The following is a 23166-nucleotide window of genomic DNA, read 5'->3' on the forward strand; positions in this document are numbered from 1 at the left end:
TGATAAATATATACAGCAGAAATTCGAATACCTTAAGTTAATGTGCCACAAGGCTTTTTGAACAGCCCCAGGAAGCAATGCTGTGAGCTGATCCTCAACATGAAGCCAGTCTGTAAAAGACAGGCTGGCACATAACCAGCTCCAAAACAGGTTAGAACTGTTGCTTAAGGTAGAAAACAGAATAAAAATAACAAATAGAGAAAAGAAAGGAGATAAAAGAGAAGGAATTTATATACAAATAAAAGCAGCTGGAAATAGACTCTAGTAATCCCAGTGCTCTGGTTTATCTCATTAAATTTTCTCTCCTAACCAATCTGAGCAGAGATGAAGTGATACGGAATTGCATTCACACCTCCTTAAAGGCAGGAGAAAGGCAGAGTGAATTCATACCTTTTTCTCTTGGATGAAGCCATTTTTACCCAAGTCTGCAGTACCCAGGGAACAACTGCATTTAAAAAAAAGAGTTGTAAGAGCAATGAAGAATTGGAAGGAAAGTTCAGCCACTGAAATTGAGGCTAACCCACTGCGAAATATCAGGGTTTATTGTCGCTCTGCTCTTTTGAGAGTTTTAAAGTTCTTCTAAAAGTTTTCTATGCCTTCTGATGCTTACATATTTCTACTGGAGTTTCTCATGCATATTCATATAAACAATGATTGTTTTTCATTCTTCTTTGCAATGATTTTTTCCATTCTTGTGAGAAGAGAGCACTGATGGACTGTTGGTTTGACCAGTGTAGTTGGAGAGATGGTAATTTCATCCTCCAATTCACTGTCACTTTTGAAATTCTATATATTGTGGAGTCAGAAGCAAACTTCCTCGTTTGCATCTAGCGTGCGTATGTGAGTTATTTCATATCATAGTGCAACAGTTTATATTTTAGTTTTCTTCCAGTAGCTGCTGCTTTTCTCTTGGTTCTTTTTTCCCCTTCCTTTCAACAAATTCACTTTCCTCAGCAACAAATTCACCTCACTTGAGCCCTGGCGTTCTCTGTGGGGTTTTATTAAGTGGTACTGGAGAGGAAAAGTACTTGGGGGCATAACACATCCACACCCCAGACCTTTCCCCTGTACTTGTGCACCAGTAGCTACAGTGGACTAGAGAGAAAGAATGGAGAAAATCCTCCCTTGTTGTAGCTATTGGTGTGCAGGTAGAACTTTTTATCAAAAGTCTGGACAATTCTGATGCTCTGAAGCAACACGCCGAGATCAGGCTTGGGTTAATGAAAGGAATGAAACCAGCACTTAACTTCCAAATGGATTTCCATGGAGACACCTACACAGTAATAGTATTTGGACTTTTTTATTCAATAAAAGCTTGAGATATAAATATTCTCCATTTGCTTAATATTTACGGTTGTAAAATATTTTAGGATAGCTTACCCGTCACCTGTCATTCAGCATCTCTATAAATGTTGTGAAAACATCATTGTGAAAAAAAAACAACTTCTTATTTCCAGCCCACAAACCCTATTTCACCACACTCTCAAAATCAAATCAGAGACAAAAAAGAGGAGAGAAGAAACTGGGGGGATGGGGAGCAGGAGGAATACAGTACAGCAGGAGACAATGCAGTACTTGCTACACAGTAGCAAAAGAAATGGGTACAAAATTTAGTCTGCTATAATGATAAGCTTCTCAGGACATTTGTTATGGACCAGCGTTGTCCAGTGCACTTCTGAAGGACCACTTGAAATCCAAATTCATTTTCATTGTTTTCCTGCAATTCCAGGCAGCGCTTGGATTTTCGGTTCTGGATAGGACCTCCCTGTAAGGATTGGGGGAAAAAAGAAAAAGAAGTGTTTGTGTTAAACACTGACCTTGCTGCATTGCTACTGTGGAGTAATAGAAGCCATAGAACATTCCAGTGTCCATCTACTGTGAAAAACTTTCCACTTAGAGACAAGATAAGCGCTGGATTTGGAATGAAGGTTCCTTTGTCACAGGCTGGTTTAATCTCTGATTAAAATCTCTGAGACTTTTAACCCCTTCTTCGACAATGAAAGCTTTGTGAAACATTAATCCTCCTTGATCTGAAAGAGAAGAGAGATGGCCTGGGGTCCAAGATGTCAGAAGAAGTGGGAGGAGATGATGGAGTGGCTTTTGGCTGGACTTTTCTTGTATAGCCATAGACTGAACCAATTTCTCCTGGAACACAGACTGCATTTTAGGGGGATGCAGTGGTTTGAGCCAGGAGAGTGACAGGAGTGGAATGAACAGAGGAAGTTGAGGAGGGTGTGGTGGTGCTCTCTGCCTTCAGGGAAAAGAAGATCTCTGTTCTCTGGACCCTTGGGCCCAGGGGAGAAGAAAATGGGGGGGACTTTTTGTCCCAAAATGTGAAACTGTTCTTTGGTCCTTGGCAAAGCATCCTTAAAATGAACCCTGTGAGCAGTCTCGGTCCATGCACGGTGGTGAGAGCACTGTGACATGGAGAGGAGAGGTCACCATGGCAGATTTTCTCCGGGCAGTGCCATGTGTGACATGGAAAACACCAGAGGTTGTAATTGTGTTTCCTGGGGGTCTATGGTGCAAGAGAGACTCCTCTCTCCCCTGATGGATTGAATATTGATTATTTGAGGGGTGGTAACTTGATTGAGGGTCCAAATTTTGTCTCACTGTTTTGCTGGAAATTGCGTGGAGGGAGGGGGAAAGTTCAGTGTCTTTTATTATAGTTGTAGATTAATAAATTTACTTTCTTTATTTTTAAGCTCGAGCCTGCTCTGCTCTGTCTCTGATTGCATCTCACAGCACTTGTTTGGGGAAGGTGTGTTCTCATGGGGGCACTGGCATTGCACTAGCATCAAACCATGACACTTGCGTAGAGAATTACTGGCTCAATCTGTAAATCAAAGAAAGGAGTTGGTGTAGATTTGTACATCTGAAGTATGGAAAGAGCAGAAGCATTGAAATTGCTTATATGTACAATGGGGAAAAAACAGTTGCTGTAAAAAACCCAAATATGTGATTCCATACAAAAACTCACCACCTCATAGTTTTGTTCAAGTCTGTGTTATACCCTGCATTATAAAGTCATAACTGGGAAGGATATTGGCATAAACTGGGAAGGACTGGGAAGGATATTGGCATAAACAAGGCTGTGTGCTGTTTCAGAGCAGGCTGCTCCCCAAGTTCAGTACAGGTTCTGCTTCATTCAGAGAGGTGGCTGAGGGTCCCTTCCTATTCCATCAGTAATGCTTAGCAAGAGCTTTCTCTAAGGTGTGACTTCTAAAATAGCGTTCTGGGCCTGGTTAATGAAATACAGAATTAGGTTTGAAAGCTCCACATTTTAAATACAGCTTTGGATAAGAGGGACCATTTCTAGAATAATCCACAAAAATTCAAAATGTGTGGCTCCCATAAATCCTCCTGGTAGGTCTATGTGCAGCCTTGATAAAATTTCCACTGATTACTTTCCTAGACAGACAGGCTTGCAGAGGCATTTTAATACACCTCCATAATGAAATGCTGAGTGAACTGTATTTTCCCACTGCTGCATCACTGTTATTGACATTTGTATTAATAACAGTAGTTAAATTTGACTGCCTGGTGGGAGCATAAACTCCAAACTAGCCAAAAACAGTAATATGGCATGATTTACAAGAAATTTGAAGAAACTAGGATGAATACTTTGTCAATACTTTATTATATGCCATTTCTTCTCTTATCCTAGACACCCACACTACACCCCCCCATCACTAACCTCATTCCCCCATTCCCTTGGTTACTTTGGCCTTCTAGAGATCACTGTAGTGAGGCTGACTTTTTTTTTCTCCAAGTTAATTTAATGAGCTCTGAACTGGGTTATTCACACATAAAACTCTGAGGAAATGGGTATTTTCTCATTGTGAAAGGAACAGTTAACTTTTCTTCTAGAATAACATGACCTTTCTATTCTTGATTAAAGCTGTAGGGTGTGGCTTTCCACTGTGTAGACTCAGTGTTGCATGGCATCTCAGATTTCTTGGCTTAAACTGGGAATTGGGAATTACACCTTAAAAATGTTTCTGCCTAAACCCAAAATCAAGATTAAATTTGTTGTTTTCAACTGATGTTGGAGGTGCTTGTGTTGCTGTTAGTTATGTAAACTAGTTTTGTATCTTTCATTTATTGGTTGTCTCTCATCTGACTTTTGGTACTTGAGACATTCTCAGCTCAGAACCTGCACTGGAAGCTGAAGAAAGTTGTCCCACTTTATCTTGTTAGAAAACTAACTTAGCTGGGTCCATTACTTGCCTCATTTCTGGACTTGGGATATGACTCTGTGCATGGTACTCTTAGGCTTCTCCTGTCATTTCAAATTTACTGGCATAAGGAGAGGAACAGAATTCCCCTCTCTCAATTTTTTTGTGAAGTACAGCACTTGGAGCTCTGTTAGTAGAGGAAGGCACAGTGTTAAGATTTAAAGACTGCCATGCAGAGTTGGAAGTTTTCTGCTTAATTTCCATTTGTTTCAGTGGTTAAGAGTTTCTTTCACTTGAATGGGCCCAAATGCTATGTGGGTTTGGGGGTAGAGGAAGGAGGATGTTCACAGTGGAGACAATGTTTTTTGTTTTTTTCTAAATTTTGTAGAGCAGATCTAGGTGTTATATTAAATGTATTCATGAGAAACACTTTAATACAGGCAGCTACACAAACAAGGTGTAAACCATTCCTAAGGAAAAACAAAACAAGCGAGCAACCAAAAACAAACATATGAAGAGCCCCTTCACACTCCTTCACTCTTTCTGATGTGCACTCATGTGAAATATGGCTTTTATTTAACAGAAACAAGTGAATTGGGACATAAAAAGCCAAGGAAGCTCATTTTGATGTGGAGGAAGTGCACTGCATTGGCTACTGAAAACCACCCTGCTGAGTACACTGGAGCTGCTGTATGGAGTACAAAAGAGACACCAAAATTAAGTACTGCCTAATATGTGTGAATTGAGTATTGTAGAGAGCACAGATGCTTCCAGAAAGATGTGCTTTTCTTAACCACAAAAGGGAAACATGAACTCCCAAGCCTTGTTAGGAGCTAAGCTGTTCTGTTTCTAAGAGATGAGAAGCCTGTGCAGAGCCACTGCTTCAGCCCTCAGAGTGGGTGCAGTGTACACAGCATTAGATGCTTTCAGCAGGCATAGAAATGAAAGAACTGCTCTGAAGTACAGGGAGAAAGGTCAGTTACTTAAAATTTCCTGTTATTTTTCTATTGTAAATGCAGGCGAACCCAATGGGAAGAAATGACAATGTCTGACTCAATTCAGAAGGCTGAATTATTTCTTTATTATAACTATGCTAAAATACATCAATATACTATATAAAAGGAGGATACTAAAACTACATACTACTTTCTCTGACTCTAACACAACTTGTGACCCTCTCTGAGAACCCAGCCCCAGGTGGGTTGGATTGGCCATCAGGCTCAAACAATCCTCACCTGAATCCAACCAAGCACTCACCCCAGGTAAACAATTCTCCAAATACATTCCACATGGGAAAAACAAGGAGCAGAAATAGAAATTGTTTTCTCTTTCATTTCTCTGTCTGCACCTCTATGAAAAATCCTGATAGGGAGAGAAATGTGCTTGCCACAATTTTTCTACTTAAGTGTGTTCATTTTCATCTCTTGATATGCCCAATCTAAACCTAGGACAGTGGTATTGTCCTGTCAGCTCTGGGCTGCTGACAGTGCACCTCATATAGGCTGCAAGGCCTGAATTAGTGAGCTGTGTAAGGATTAAAGCACAAGAACTGAGTAACTCCAGGAAAAAACTGAGCAGGCAGAACTGAGGCATCCAAAGCTAACACTGTCTTTTGCCCCTCTAACTGGCTTGGCCTCCAAATTACAGAATTCCTGAGTGGTTTCTGCAGCCTGTTGTCATCATTAGCATTTGGAACCCTAAAGCCAAATATGTGGGAGGCAGTCCCAAGGAAAGTTACCCAAATATGCCTTGGGAAGCTACAACTGCATAAAAGTGTCATCTGGAGATTCCCCCCTTCCCCATGTAAATGAAGATATGCCCATCATATGTTGTATCCTCCCCAGTTTATGCTCATCACTGTTTGTACCATCCTTTGTCCTCATTCTACCCTCAATAAACCCACACGCTCAGTGAAAGGCAAGTTGCCCATCTGGTGCCTTTCCCCATTCTAGGCAAGATCTCCACTTTCCAATTTAAAGGCAAAAATTGATAGCCTAGGGTAATGTCTTTAATCACGAAACATTAAACATAATTCTGTAGGCTGAAACACGTTGCAAGAGAAATTCTGTGCAACTGAACAGAATTAGGATTAAGATCACTGATGATGAGAGAGCTCAATGGCAGTAGAAGTCTCAAGAGGATAAAGAAGCATCCAGGTCAACTATTCTGTAAAAAATAGACTGAACATGTCAGCACTAACAGGTTTGACTGCAAACTGCATGGTTTTTGCAAAGCAAATTGATGCAATTCCTGTGAGAAGCACCAATGTTCTCAGCTCCTGTTGGCACTCAGACACACAGAAAACTGATTGAGTGCTTTGTAAGTGTACTTTTAATGTTAATACTGTCTCAACTCAACATCCTGGTACACAGAGTGGAAAGCAATGCTTCTGACTTCCTTTAGAGTACTGCACTTTCTGCATTTCTGCTGTGTGGAAGGGGTTTCCTTCCCAGTCTTTCATTAAGGCAGAATTTATCCAATAAAATGGCACTTAAGAACACCGTTTGACATGCCTGCAAGCCCTTGCAGTAGCAACTTGTGCAAAGTAATTAGACAGTTTGTGCTGAACTGTTCTATGGGATCTTTTTTGGTTTACTGAGGGTGGTAAATTCATAGTTACCAAAGCTGATACCTGGTCACTTGTAGAGAAGAGGGATGTTAAATGAGTGTTGGAGGTTGTCAGCATTACTGAAAATCAAACTGACGGCTATTTTTAAGAAGTTATTCTAAAGTGAACACTTTTCCTTTCAGAGTTTAAACCTGCTTTTTGCTCATCATAATGAAGCTCATGTTATTCTTCCTGAAAGAGAAAAAACATACTTGCCTAAACATGGATATTTCAGAAAAAGGTCTTAAAAGGTTAATAAGTATATCCAGTCTCCTATCACATACACTGTATAAATCATTGTATTTTCTAGTCTATTAATTTTCTATTTGGATCTCACTCAGTGACCTCAAATATTTACATGCTCACTCTGCCTTTGAGGCAGAAACTCCAATCTTTGCTGTTGCTTTGATACATTTGAATCAAAGAATTATGGTGAGGTGTATGAGACACTCTCCACTCCAAACAGAACACTTGAACTCCTCATGCATTTCCCCAGAATACTGGGGTAAATTTTCAGTGACTGTTGGTACACCAAATTTAATCCTAAAGGAAATTACTCAAATTATACAAGGTGTCTTTTTTTCCTCTGTGTGATTCACTTCTGTATGGATGTTGAAGCAGTAACAAAATGTTCACAGGAAGATGGGAATAATTTATCCCATCCAGTAATTTATGCATTTTCAGTATTGCCTGTTACTTGGAAATATTGGATGATGTTATTCAGTTTAAATTTTCTGATTTTTAGCTGTATAAAGGATATAGTTATATATAATACAGAGGTAACTGATTAACCTCTTGAATCCAAAGAAGTATGACAAATTTTCCAACTCTTTGTCTGACAGGTGTGCTGTAAGTAAAGCATGCTCTATAACATTTTTTTTTGCTGTTCAAATCTTTAATCAATTAACTTGAACTATTTAAATTGAAATATTTCTCACTGAAGTATATTGATAGCTGCCCTTACTCAAATACATGCTTCCTAACATATTTTATATGAGTGCTGTGAAAATAAGGTGCATTTAACTGCTTTTATGTATGTGAAGTATCATATACAGCAGGTTTATATATTAAAAATATATTGTTATCTGTTCAGCTATTTGGATCATTATTTATAGGGTAGATAAGCAATTGAGAATTTTTACAAAACTCAAAATGTGAATGACTCACTTAAAATGTGAAACTATTTTTCCAATATTAAACAAAACTAATTACTATGTACAATGTAAACTTAAATGGTGCTATAATAGGGATCAGCCAAACCATTTCTTAAGGAAAAAGTAAATTTTTTCCCTCCTCCTACACTCAAGTTCTGTTGTCAGGTCTCCACCCAAGCACTTACATCCACTTGCTGGTACTCAGTGTGTAAATCCTGTGAAACATCCTCTGACAGTGATACATCATTCAACAGATACTTCAATGTCTACATCACAATTTTGTCTCATTCCTCTCCCAAGACATCCGAGTGCTCAAGTTTTACATGATCATAAATGCTAAATTTTCACAATGCTGCACTAGATTTTTAATACTGAAGCTGTGACAAATCAAATGAAGCAGCCTCATCTGTATGTCCAGAGCAGGTTTTAGTAATTAGATGTCTGTGCAATCATTTTCTGTTTTGTTTAGTCTGGATTTGATGGTCTGATTTGCTTACTCTCTCCAGGATATAGAAATACACCACACTGTTAATTAAGGTATTAAAATAAAAGCAATTAAACCTGGTACAAGGAAATGCAGTTTCATACAGAAAATGTAACTGGAATAGAAAAGAAATTATAGACATGCAGCATAAAAATTAAAAATTGAACACATGGATCTATACCTATCACTAACATTTCTCTACATATATTAAAAAATAAAAACATATTTAGAACAGGTTGCAGTCCTGTTAATAGAAAGATTAAGAAAATGATAACTTGAAAATACTTAAATTCAAACCTTCACAGAAATACCAAGAAGCTCTTCAGGATATGATAGCTGGAAATGTATTTTACTACAGAAAATTGGGATAAGACTACAAAAACATAAATTTTGGAGAAAAATATATTAGCCAGACTAAGAGATTTTTCAGAAAGTAAACACAAATTATTACTCTATCAGCAGTGGCCAGGAAATCTTCCTGACATGCTAGAAAAACATGCAGAAATAACTATCCTAGGCGTATGATGTGATTTTTGTAATTAATTATGAAACACTGTCTCAGGGGTGGGGCGTGGCTGTGGTAGAGTGGAAAGCAGATTAAAAAGGGAATCCTTTATCCATACATAGCCCTGATAATTATAGTTAAATGCAGAGTTTACAGCTGAATGCATTGTTTGGTTTTTATTTGGCAGCAAACCCAGATGATGATGCATTATGTTGATCTTCTGAGAGGCAGGACTACCTAGCAAGTTGTTTGTGGAAAAGGAAAAACTGTCTTGATGCTCTGCAGCTGAGGGGGATGTGCTTGGTTTTTCTGACCACAATTGTCCTGAGTAACCAGTAACAGGACTCAGAAATAATTGCCTTTTTGGGAACTTAAAGGAGTAAGCTGCAGAGATGCATGTTGGTGAGGGATGATTCACAGATTGGTATTTCTGATTTTATTTTCCTTATCACTAAAGGGAATGGTGTTCACACTTGTGTCTTCTTTTTCCCTAATTTGCCTGCTTATCCTACTTGGTAGCATTCAGAAAACTCCAGATTCAGAATGCACCACATTCAATGCTCACTGGCTACTTAGTGCTCCAACTTTGATACTCAAGTACTAAATTAGAACTTGATATGTGTTTCTAAACTATGTCAGTTCACAGCAACAACTACAACTGCTACATTTTATACTCCCTCTAGAAGGAGAAGAGTTGGAGGTAGGCAAATCCTGCATTTTAAACACCTCTGGAGTTGTGTGTGAGACTTGACCTATAGAAAATATCCAAAGTTAATGCTTTACTCAATGTTTTCTGCAGGGTAATTTTTCTCTAACTAAAACCCAGAATTCTTTACTTTCTTTTCATTTATTGTGCCATGCAACAGCTGCTTGTGTAGTGAAACAATATCTTGAAAAAGACATGAGTGCTAGAGAAATTTGCTTTATTTATTTTAATACTGCATTTTGTGAAAAGCTCAGAACAGTTACCTTCTTCATTCTGAGATTACATAAATTATTTCTGCAAACAACTCAGGCTTGATTCATCTGCTGTGATCTAGGCTTGCTTCAAGATGTCTGAAGTGTAAGACAGAGAAAAGCAACAAAGATGTTATAAAGTGTGATTGACTATTCAGATGGTGGGGAATTACAAAATGTAGTAACATGAAATAAAAAAAGGACTTTGCCTAGTAGGGGAATGAAAATTAGTGTGACCTGCCTTTAGTGTTCAAAAGTATGCCTACCTGTGAACAGCAGTGAGGAACTGGTAAACAAAGGTTTTAAGGAAAAAAGGAGTGTTAGACTAAAAATTTGCTACAACTATTGATGACTTATGAGAGTATAGGAAACCTGTTGAATTCATTGTCTCAGACATCAATGTTCAGTGACTGACTGATATTTTTGATGGGCTGAATTAATTTTAAGAGTGCTGCTAACTCTTTTTTAGGCATGCTGAGATGATCATTCAGACAAATCAAGCCTCAATCTTCTCAAAGAGAGCAAATCAGGGGTCAAGAAGGGAATCCTCCTCTTGGATTCACAGAGAACTGCTGGCTCACAACAGAGCTCATTTCTGTGGAACAGCAAGCACTGCCCTATTGCCTGGGGCAGTCTTCTGGATGAGGTAATTAATCCAGTTAATTAATTTTTTGATCTGTGATGTAGGAAATGGTATATTCCTAGGTTTTGCCTTCCTGTTTGGTTTTAGTAAAAGTAATATCACTGTGGTACATAGAATTAGAGAAGTGTTTCAGTGGCAAGAGACTTTTTAGATTATTGAATTCAACAAATTAATTCAACACTATCTGTTTCATAACCAAACGAAACCATGGCTCTAAGTGCCACTTCTACGTGTCTTTTAAATACACAACTGATGTGAAGAACACAACTTCATATTGCTATTTACCAGCCTTAGCATAGGTTACACCTAGTTACTCTTCTTCAGACAGATTAATGAGAAACTCCTTTCAGCACAACTAGGAAACCCAAGATTTTTATATTTTTTTATAACCCAAGATTTTTCTATTTTTCCCAGACACGCTAACAGATTTCCAAAGGTTTATGGGGTTTAAATGAGATTATTTGTGAGAAATAAATCCCTTGGAATACAAAAATACCAAATGACAATTTTATTTCTTTTGTGTGTGTGTTATATTTAATTAATCTAAGTTTTCTAATCTGAATGCTCCATAAGAAGGAGGCTTAATGCATTTTAACCCAGAAACTGAACTACTTGCATTATCATTATATGCTTATGATTAAACCAGTCTCTAGGGCCTAAGAAATAAATTGAATGCAAAGTGAAGAAAATTAGGAAATGAATTTGCACCAGTATTTCAATTGATCTGTATAGTCTAACATGGGATTTTAGGCTTGGGACTCTGATCATAGTGTCTAGTTTTTGAAAATAGCTTTTTCCCCACTAACCACACAAATCTGATTATAACTCATATTGGGAAAGTAATGTCCTTGCTGCTGCTGCAGCATAAACCTTGTGCAGTTTACTCACACAGTAATGAAAATAATCTATTTTTTTGTCTGATATACTGAGTGTCACCACTCTTGGTTTCAGGCTTGATGGCCTGATCATTTCACAGAATAACAACCACTTTTTTCTTGTCAATTTTTTCATCCTGATTTATCTGATTTCCAAGGGAATATTTTTCTCATCTTCTTATCTCAGCCTGTAGATGATTACTTGGTAGCCATATCTTGCTTACGTACGTACTGATTTTGTCTCCACTGGGATTAAAGATGCAACTTTTACTGACTTGATAGGGACAGAGTTTTGCTTTCAGCTGGGAATTTAGAAATAATAACAGCAAAACTTCTTCCATCCCTTCCACAGCTGGGGAATGCAGAACCCAAGCAGAGACTGGCATGGTAATGTAAAGGAGGAGCCAAAAGCAGAGTTCAGATCCCCTGAAACTCAAGCCCTTCACTTGGTGAGTGCTGGTTATCACTCAAGTTGTAGGAGACATTCTGGATTTGGCCATTGCTTTGCATGCCTGCCATGACAATGCCATGCAGTGCCTTGGCAGCAGCTGACACCTGCAGCTGTTGGATGCAGCCTACCTGGACAGCTGAAATTAGGAAGAACCATGAGCAACTTGAACAAATAATTTCTTTGTGAATAAAGGTGGCATTTAAAATTAGATGCTGAAATATGCAAATAGGGTATCTGTTTTGAACGAAAAACATGAGTATGTGTTAACTTCCTTCTAAATTAATTCAGCACAAGTGTCTTTGGAGCTTAAATGTAGTTCTCAGGAGAGTAAATACTGCATAATGTGATATGCTAGAAAATATTTGAAATGCACCCACTAAAATCTTGTTTTACTGCTGCATTTCACAAAAACTTTCTAGCTGGCAAGTTCTACACCAGTTTGCAAAGATTAAAACTTTCTGCTAGAAAATTACTCCAAATAGGAAACTAAACTGATACAATGAAATTTTGGTTACCACTAGCTACGGCAATAATTAAGAAGCAAATTTAGCATCAGTTAGGAATAATTGCCAATCAAATCTAATCAGTTGTTAAAACACAATATCATATAGTAATATTTCTAGTCCATATTTTTGTGCATGTTTTTCACATATACATTTTTGTTTTTAACTTGTAGTTAAGTATTCAAACTGGAGAAAGCTTGTGTGCATTTAGAGTTTTCTACTTCTCCATTCCATTCTGCATAAATGATACTAAAATGTTTATAGTAAGACATAGTTCATGGTGAATAAAAAATAAATACTTTGATACACCTCTTTTAAAATTCATATTGTCATGTTAAAATATGACAAGAATATTAAGTTACACGTTAGAGACCAATTTACTACAGAAAAATGCAAATTGAAGCATTAACTCTAGTTTTCTCATGTCTAAGCAGAACAATGGTTCATCTTCCTTATTCTCCAGCTATAATGCCTTGTGCAGTTATCCAGTTAGTTCAAATATTAAGTACAGGCAACCTGGGGTAATATTTGATCAAAAAATCGGCAAAGAATACCTAAATATAGAAATGCTGCTGATGTGCTGGACCTCTACACCAACACTGAACTGTGGGGTTTGTGGAAGTGCTTTTTTATGGGTGAGGTTCAAAACTCCACACTTGGCAATACTAGTTACTTAAAAATCAGATTGCCTCACTAAAAATACAGGGCTTAACGTAGTCTGTTGGCTCATGTAATTGAATAATTAGGTTCTGTTTTTCTTTATATTTCTCCTGCAGGATCAAAGTCTGTATCTCTTTTAAGAGGATCATCCCTTTCTGTTCTGAGCTGCCATGCAAACAGCACTGCCTAATTACACAGTTCTACAGCAGTACAGCTGTCTTGAACTACAGAGACATACTGAGAGTATTTGTATCCCTTGCTGCTAGAAACACCACATTAATGCAAACTCTTGATCAATCAGTGATGCTGCTTTGCCAGCCTGTGGCTCCCATAATGGAAGAACCTGATGAAGTGGATGGGGGCCACTGTTCCCTTAGACACACAGAGCTCTCCTGAAATTAATCCCTCTTGTATGCTGATGTCCTTGGCTAATGGATGGGATGAAAACAGGAGCGGACATTAGAATTAGGCTGCTGTAAAATGGTGTTGGGCTCTGCTTCTGCACTCTGTGCTCAGCAAGGGGGCATCTGAAATTGGTACAGAGACTCCCTTCTTGCTTCCCAGCTCATCAGTTTAATCTTGCTATGCAGCTGCATTCCTGTACTTCCCTGGGCTGTGGCAGTGGGTAACGTAGTACTGCACAACCTTTCTTTTCATTAGATAAAGGTGGGTAAGAGTAATTTAAATGCAAAAGTCTTCAGGAGGAACAAGATGTAAATTCAGTAATTTTAAGGTCTATTCTTTCTTTATACAGCTAAACAGAAGATCTCCTTATCTATTACCTAATACGTATTTATGTAAAATCGAAATCATCATATTTATCTGAGGAATACCTGTAACAACTCAGTAATTAATAAGCTTGTCTGTCTTCTCTTTTCCTTCCCAAGCAATTCCTACTATTATTTTTAGGATATACATATTGTAACTACAGCTATCAGCAACAAATTTTATTTACAGTTTCTGGCCATAGCATAAACCACTTCCTCCAAGCATTTATGAATGGGAAGACATCCTGTGGAAACCTTCAGTAGTGACTAGAATCACAATTCTGCACACCATGCATAAGGAATGTTATCAGAAGACATGGGAACAGGATGGTGCTGAGAGCAGGACCTGCACATCTTCTCTCTCCCATGAAGGATGTGGTGAGTGTCCATCCCTATAGATGCAGATTCTTCCTACCTTTCTATGGGAACCACACTGGAAGCTGAATTGCTTAAATTAACTAAGTATGAAACAGCTGTAAATGATTAATCCCAATTTTTAGCTCAGCCTGGTGTCTTTTCTTTTGCCTCCTTTTACACAGAGCTCTCCCCTGTTGCATTTCTCAAAAGAAGCAAAAAGCGAGACCATGGCTCATCAGGTTAGAATAGGATAGTCACATACCTGTCCTGCTGAACAGAAACAGGATAGTTCAAGAGAAAGAGTAATTACAGAAAAACTTCCTCCTTTTGCCTTTGCTATGCTTCTGGAGGAGCCCTAACGAGGTAAGTGAACTTTCTTACTGATCTGCTACCACCCAGGTGAGGCACGTAGAGACAGATTTCACTTGTAGGGCAGGCAACTGACTCTGCATCAGCAACAAACCTGGGAAATCAGATTGGAGACTGAGAGACTTCTTAAAATTCCACAAATATGGGACTAGTCCTCTGAAAAACCTGATTGCAGCACTGAGAATATACAATCAGAATCTCCAGAACATCAACAAAACGAATCATGTATCAGAGAACGGATACGATGGCCACAAGCAGTTTCTACCAACAGATCTCCTGAGGACTCACCTGCCCAGGTGCTCTGGCCTTCAGCAGCCCCAGCAGCTTCACTGGGCACAGGGACAAATACTGCTGAGCTGCTGCTGGCTTCCAGGGGAGCTGCTGCCAGCAGTGTCTGCACCTGCTCCTCGCCAAAACCAGCTCACAGCCTGAGCTTTTGCTTTCCTCATGCTTCATCCTGCCAAAGCAGCTTCCTCGAGACCGTGTTTCAAAGAATATTTTACTAAAATTCTGACCTTTTTTCTTATTCTTGCCTCTATCTTCTCTGCCTTGTCTAATTTCTGATCACTTACTGTTTCTTTTTTTTTTTTTTGCTACAAGCTCTTTGTTCTGATTAAATGAAAAAGTGGTGAGACAGACTGAACTACATGAGTTGTCAAACACCTAGAAAACATTCCAGCATAAAAGTATTTCCAAAATAAGCATTTCCCTAAGAGAAGACTTGACAAACAGCCTGAATAATAAAATTCTTGAACACCACCCAGTTGATGGGACTCTTTTCTGGGCTAATTTACATATTTTGACATAATTACTGTTATAAACACTTGAAGAAGCTTTGCAAGCAAGAATGCCACCAAAGCCTACATTTGATTGGGTCTCATTGCACTTGGCAGCTGTACAAAACTGTGGAGCATGGAAATGTACTCAGATAGATCCTGGTTATACAAACACATACTACAAGCTTTGAATGCTCAATGCAAGTTTCTGTACAGGACAAAGATACTGGAGGTAGTGATTCCCTCCAAGTGCCTGCCCACCAAACCACAATTTTGTCCACAAAGCAGCAGTGGACATCTGGCTGCCTGACTCCAACTGCCTGCAACTGAAGATAGCCAGGGATTTAAAAAATTTTAAAACCAAAGTAAAAGATAAAATAAAAAAAAGAAATCAAGTTTGATATATATGTCTAAACATATATATGTATATGTGTATACACATGCTTCTGATCTAAAAGATGTGACTTAATAATTAAATAGTTCCTTAATAGATCTACAGAAGCAAGGAGTCCCCTAACTGAGGATAACCCCATCTTCTACTTTTGTCATGTGGAAGCCACTCATCATTACACAGTACAAAGGAGGAGGAAAGTGTTACCTGGAGGATATTTTATTTTTTTTTTTAAGCTGTATAGTTTTCTATCAACCAGACTGCTGTCCATGTCCCACTACAGACTATTGTGAGACCTCTCTGATTACAGTCTTTCCTCATTCAAACTAATTTACCATAAATGCCTGTAAAGCAAGGAAAATACAGATTTTTGTGCTGGTCAGGGAAATTTAGTTCAATTGGCTTATCCTGCTTTGGGTGGTCAGTCTGTTTCTGTTCCCTTTCTGAGACAATCCCCACTTGCACTGCTGTATTTTTACTTACCTATACCATCAGACATTCCCATGGAATGGCTCAAGAGCCCAGAGAAGTCAAAGCATAGCTGCAGCTAAAGGGAAGTGCTACAAAAGGCTACAACCAGCACCTACATTTGAATTAACAGTTCTCAAATTTCAAGACAATATAAGCATCAGTATGATACTCACAGTAGTCCTGCTCACTGCACATATGGAAAAGAAATACCAGAGCTTTAAAAAAGTAATAAAAAAGAGTCTTTTTAGAGACAGCTTCCAAGACAGTTGCACAAATACATCTTTCACCAGACTAAATGGGTGCACTTCAAATGGAGTTCATCAGCTGATCTTGGCAAGACCTGATTACATTCATTAACTTTCTTCTAACTTACAGAATGTACCCTATTGAGCAGTAATGACATTTTAATTGTATTGGGTATTAGCAAAATCAGTTTTGAACATAAAACTTGTAATTATTTCATTTGTCTCTTAATTTATCATGAAGAAATTAGCTTTCACTTCTCTCAGGGAGATGTTCCTTTGCAGAAGAAAGAGAGAGGTCACAGAGTTGAGTTTACCAGTGCTGCACCTTCATTGAGAGATTGTAGCTGGAATATGGAATTGCAACAATTCTAATACTGCTAAATCCCATTTTTAAAGATTTTAATAGCTAAATTATCAAGGCCTTCTACTGCTGCCCCCCGCCCCAAAGTAGGATCTAACATAATCAGTATTATGAAATAGCAGCAGTATCCTGGAGTAGAAACCATTAATTGTCACCAAAACCTTGGGGTATACAGTGCAATCACTGGATAGGTGGACCATGATAAAATATTACTGAAATACTCTTTGATTTTAATGATACTTTTTAGAAATGGTACAAAAAAACCAAACACAGAGATGGATACAGTGAGGCTCCCCTCATGAAAACACTAGTGTTAAAATTTGTGAGAAGATATAATTAAAACTTTGCCCTTAAGTTGCCAATTTAGGGATTTAAGATCTGCTGCTTAAGAGTTACCTCCTAAAGACCTAGATGACTTTCAAGTATAAATAAAAAATCAGCTAATACTATGCTTTACTGATTAATGTCCAGATGCTTTCTGCAACAAGATTGATACTAACTGTATTAAAAATGTCCTAAAGCATATGGATAATGGCTATTAAAGAAATTATTGAGTTGACAGAAAAGGTATTTGCAAATCCATGTGGATATTGCAGAAAAATTAAATGCAGGAAAAAAATTGCTTTTATTGGTGAGCCTCAGCCTGTGGGCTGGAGTACTCAACTAGATTTGTTGACTCAAAACTGCAGAGGAGCAACTGTGCTACCAGGCAGACTCACACTAGCTATGACATTTGCCCCAGAAGCTCCATCATGCATGTGTTCTAGAAAGGAATGTGATTTAATTTCATTGATTCACTAGCATGCCAGCACCTGACGTGGCAAAATTCCACTGTGTTAAACTCACCTTAGGAAAAACTCATCTTTCTTTGAAAAACAGAATTTGACTGTTTTTGGCTTCCAACCATTGGAACCTGTTTTGTCTTCAGGGTAACCTATACCCCTCTGTGGAAACACTGAGATGCCTTGAGTCACCCTGCCATTTCCCCTTAGCTAAACCAGAGTGATCTCCTTAAGTGTTATGTGGCAGAGCACCTTTCCTAGCCCCAGAATTTTTGTGGCTTCTTTACTCTCCCTTATTTTTCTAAATCTGATATGAATGCAGACACTGGGCCTGGCCTTAGTGTCCTGTCAGCATTTTCATCACTATGAGAGCACCTCTCAGCCTTTCCTTGAGCCTCTTTCTGCATCTCTTACACTCATGTGTAAAGCATGAGCTGTTAAAAAAGAAACAGCAGAACTAGCTCATTATGAGGCTGTTACCACCAATGATCCACTACCACCATTTCTGAGTGGCTACTTTAGAAAAACCAAACAAACAGATTTCTGTTCCTTGTTCCTAAGTAGGTTACTTTGCATTTGAAATAACCATTTTTTTTCCTCCCCCATGACAGTACTCTTCCTTAGAAACAAGTTATTAATGGTGAACTGAGAAAACAATATAAGTTTTGTACCCTACTGAGGTAGCTGACACAGGGATCAAAACTAAACATCAGCTTCCTGGCTCTGCGCAAAGAAAGCAAGGATAAATTTGGTTCTGTTCTGTTCATAAACAGATTTACTCACATTTCAACACAGAAACAGCTTTAAAACTTTCTGAAATGGCTGCTGGGTAAGAATTACCTGAGTAAACTGCCAGTAAAGCTTCATTCTCTTGGCTTTGGCATAATTGCATTCAATGAGCCTGGGCCTGCTGTTCACATCCACCAGACATCTGTTGTCGTCATCGTCAATCGTGGGGCTCAGAACGCCCACGTGGAGCTGCTGACTGCTTGTGTAATAAACATTCTGCAACAGGAAGCACAAACAGGATTTGTGGCCTCTACACAGAAAGCAGCACTCTGACCCAAAAGCTAATGGCAAGGATAAATATGCTGAATAGCAATAGGCTGACCCCACAGTAGCTTTTAAATGATTTCCTTTCATGCAGAAGGCAACACAATATTTTAAAAGTTGGTCTAAATGAACAATTAATTGCTTAAATACTGGCTAAGTATTTAAGAGGAAATATGCAAATACAACTGATTATTGTCTCATCATGTGACTTTTTACTTCTGTTTTCTGTGGCCATACTTAGGGTCCTCAAAGAGGATTGGTTTGAATATGGCCATCAGCTTTGATTAGACTATTTCATCTGAGGATAACACCTCACTGGAGAGGTAAAAAAAGATAACAGCAGCACAGGAGTTCAGGGCATCTGTCGTTTATAGAACAGATAGAAAGATAAATTAAAGTTTTCTGCAAACGAATACTAAAACCCACACTTGAAGCAGCTACTATATAAAAAAAAAATAGTTGTTATCAACTGGTGACAGATACAGGCAGGAGAGAGAACAGAATGACCACGTTTCAAGGCATTTGTTCTCATTTAACTTTTTATATGTCAATACACACAGATATAAGAGACAAGGAAAAGGGACAGACACTGGCTGCTCTGTATTTCTAGCAAAGAAGGGCCCTTAAAGGCTTCAGGGATTACACCTGGGACCAAAGGCATGAGTTTATTATGTTATACAAATTCTTTCTGCTCTGTTTGACTACAAAGATATGTGGAAGGTTTCTCTAGAAGAAAGAAAAAGAAGGGGAAGGATGGAGGGGATATGTCCTGTTTCAGATTGGCAGGTTACATGTAAGCCCAGGAAGGTAACACAGGAAGGTAAACATAATCCTATGCCAGGATTGCCTGATTGCTAATCACAAATATAATTTATTTTGCTAAAATCAGACCTTTTTCTTGGAAGGACCATGAGAAAGATGAAATGGAAACTTTAGGTGTTAAGTCTGTGGTAACTCAGTAGTGGCAGAGTCACAAGAGACAAGAGTGGACAGAAGCACCAAATTAATGCCCCTGTCATTTACTGTAGCTATTCTATTTGTCTGTAACAAAAGGGAAACTGGAAATTATGCTGGGTATATTTGGGAATCTTTTTGGTGCCCAGATTTTCCTGGTATTTCTTCATTGTTGATGCAAATTGTTTTATGCGTGAGTGTTCTCATTTGTGAAAACTCTGGTAAAATAGGAGAGAAAGCAGAAAAGCCGGGTTTAATGAGCTTCATGTAATTAAAAAAAAATCAAAAAATTGAATGCTGGAAGCAGTCAATGCAAGGATTGAATACAATCACAACAAATGATGGTGTTTTGGGCAAGACTGCAGCCCCTGTTTACCCTCCTGTAACACTACCAGGGCAGATGTAACCTGCCAGAGCTGCATTAAAGTTAATTAAGTCACCATTAATGGTTTAGACTAATCCAAAGTTTTGCCCCCTTAATGAAGCTCCATTGTTTTCACCCCACAGAAACAATAATAAGCCTGAGCTGCCTGAAGAGAGGTGAGTGAAAGTTTTAAGAGGTTGAACAGAGAAAAGCTGAATAGTTCAGTCCTGCCTTGCAGGAGGAGAGCAGGGAGATAAAAGCAGCTGGCAGAGCACATTTCCAGAATGGATGGTTATGACTGAAGTAAGGATTGAAGTAAACTGTAAGAACTATAACAAGATCACTCTGCATCCACAACTCACGTTATTAACATTCCTGCAAACAAAACTGATGCCTTAGAAAATAAACAAATATTCAGAATGCACTTTCTAGACAGGCCAAGAACAACTATTTTAGACATGTATATAATTTAGACAATTTATTTTGGTGAGACTGAGGTAGTGACAGAGCATGGCTATAAGATCAAGATCTTAAAAGGGGATTGTTAGGACACCCTATAGATGAACATTTTGTTGCAGCTTGTTTACCTCTTACCTGAAATTACTACTAGAAAGCAAAGTGAAATTGTCAGTTATATAAATTTTTAACTAATAGGAAGTGGTATTTCATCTCAGCATGTTGTCACTACAGAAAACATGATACAAGAAAATAAAGGGGGCAATTTTTTTCTTAATGATACATATCAGTGACTGGAAACAAATGAGCAGGCCTGGCTGTAACTTGGGGAAGTGCATTCTATGGCTTAAGGTCTGCACAAAGAAAGCAGCGTGTCTGCAAACCCCCACGGCTGAGCTGTTGTAGCAGCTCACACACCTCAGCCTTCTGCAGCACGGCCCAAAGGCTGCAGGTAATCATTTCACCTTCTGGATGGCCAGAGCAAACCCAGCTCACACTACAGCTCTGCCAGCTCCTTCTGGGGTCAGTGCAGCAATTTTTCAGCCTGAGCCACTTTCTGGGCAGATGCAGAATGATGGCTCTGGCTGGAGGAATGACTCAATTCTGCTTGTTGGCAAAACTCTACAGAAGCACAATAATCAAACACAAATTTAATTAGCAGGTTGCTAATTAAGGGAGCCTACCTGCTGATATAACTTCATTTTTCATTGTGGGCCAGTTAGAAAAAGAGGTGAGAAATCCTAAATTCTCACCTAGTGTTGGGAAAGGTATCTTTCAGCTTGGTAATTGGCATGTAAAAATGAGCTAAAACAGAATGTGGTATGGTGGCAGCCTGTCCAGCAAGGCTCTTCCAGGATGTTGCTTTTCTTATCCAGTAATGTGGACAATATTTAACTGTTCTATGTATCATTACAAACATTTTAGTCTGTTATACAACAAATCCATTTCTTATTTCACTTGGGAATTGAAAACGCACGACCTTGCAGCTTGACTGCTGTTTCTTCTACTGGAGGAATCAAATAAAAACCACACAACCTCTAAAAATTAAATTTGAGCAGCATGTGAGCCAACAGGGAGGTACTGGTTTGTGTTGCACTTGGCCAGAAAACTTTTCTTAAAATCTACCAACAGTCCCTGGTTCCTCTTCCCCACCCTGAGAATTAAACCATCCCTGCACTGAGAGAACACAATAATAACTCTGTTGGCATGAAGGGAGGAGATCCATTTGGTAAAAGAGAATTAACTATTACTAATTACTGTTCTAAACTGAAACCTAAAAATGACTAAACATGAAACCATGGTAAAGTCTCCCTTTAAACAATTTCATATATTAAAACTACTTTAATTGCTTTCTATTTGCTTACTTGCATTTTCCAAAATACTTTTTGAAGGTTTTTTTTTGGGGGGTACTTTTTGGGGTTTTTTGAGTGGTTGTTTTTGTTTTTTTTTTTTTTTTGGTTTTTTTTTTTTTTTAATTTGTTTAAAGGTGGTACACAAATTAGTTGTCTGGAGCAGGCTGTAGGAGATTACCTGAGTTACATGAACTGAATTACCCTCTCAAAATGTACATCTTAGCTATGCACACTATGCCTTTTTATTGAACATATTTTTAATTGAACCTTCAGGTAAAGTATGGCCTTGCAGATTAAAACCATACTCATGCTTTAACATCTTGTAATCACAGTTTGCAATTGTGATTTAAACAAGCTCTTAAATATATGCTCCTTCTTGAGGAGGATGCTTTTAAGAAGCATCAACAAGCACACAAGCTGTTCTGCAGTGCACTTCAGCACAAAAATGGACCATTGAGGCACTTTTGTTTAAAACACTTGAAAAGATACAGGTGAAATGCATTTCACTAGTACATTTGTTCTACAATATTGCAAACATCATCATCAACCAACATAACAGGACAAAAATTCTGCAGTAATTCAGGGCAGTGATTTGTTGAACAACAACTCCAGACTGTCCTAGAAGTCCAAATGACTGAACACTAAATATTAACTGCTAAGTTGCTGGGGTAACTTAAAAAATTTTACTTAGAACTTGGACTATTTTTATTTGAGCTACAATAGCAAATGTCACAGCAGTGCTTGCTCAAGGGACTAGACCTTAGACAAAAATTTATTTTGTTCCACTGAAGTCAAGACACTTGCTGTGTGCTGATTTACAGCACTCATTCCAAGTTCCTTAGCAAAACAAGCACACATTTTCACATCACCATCAACACATACTCCCGGAGGAGCTACTGAATTTCCAGGGGAAGAATTGTGCTTGAATATTGGTACCAAAGCACCAGGTAACAACTCCCTTTGTCTGTAACAAAATAAACCTCCTTGCATTTCATTAGTCTGCTCCAGCCCACAGCATTTTAACATCTTGTTTTTTCACTCTAGCAGCATTGATGTACAACTATGTCTCCTGGGCACCTGGCAGGGAGCACTTCTGTTTAGGAAATCACTTTGGTTTGACAAAAGGCACTAACCTTCTCAAAAAAGTGAAGCTCCAAGGATTCAGCATTACTGCCAGTGAGGAACTCTAAAAACCTGGGCAGGATTTGTGATCCACAAAGTTTCAGAGTCAATGTGTGCCCTGAGCCTTTGGCACGGCCAACCCTCCTTCAAGCACTCTCTCACCAGGTGGGTGAGTGCCATGCACACAGGGACAGGCTGACTATCTAAGATGCAGAAGAAGAAGAAAACAGTAGTAATGTCATCAAGAAACAGTAGTTTTCTTCTTCTGTTGAAAAAGAAATAAAAGGCGGAAATTGTACAGTGCAGGTGTATTATTTCACTTCCTGAA

At 38.5% G+C, this 23166-nt stretch overlaps 1 protein-coding gene across 3 annotated transcripts in view; it reads right to left on the bottom strand.

Moving 5' to 3' along the window:
* Nucleotides 1-1284: 1284 nt before the first annotated feature.
* The window catches only part of GALNT18 (polypeptide N-acetylgalactosaminyltransferase 18), a 213247-nt gene continuing 191365 nt past the window's right edge, over nucleotides 1285-23166 (bottom strand). For 2 of the 3 annotated variants that reach the window (XM_021544857.3, XM_021544855.3), the window contains 2 exons: nucleotides 18378-18542; nucleotides 1285-1765 (listed from right to left, as the gene is read on the bottom strand). In XM_021544857.3, the coding sequence (XP_021400532.1) occupies nucleotides 1619-1765; nucleotides 18378-18542 (312 nt within the window). In that variant the 3' untranslated portion in view covers nucleotides 1285-1618. The remainder of the gene's footprint in view (nucleotides 1766-18377; nucleotides 18543-23166) is intronic. The other variant, XM_021544858.3, reaches the window with a different exon arrangement.

Source organism: Lonchura striata, chromosome 6, assembly GCF_046129695.1.
Source record: "Lonchura striata isolate bLonStr1 chromosome 6, bLonStr1.mat, whole genome shotgun sequence".
NCBI classification, from domain to species: Eukaryota; Metazoa; Chordata; class Aves; order Passeriformes; family Estrildidae; genus Lonchura; species Lonchura striata.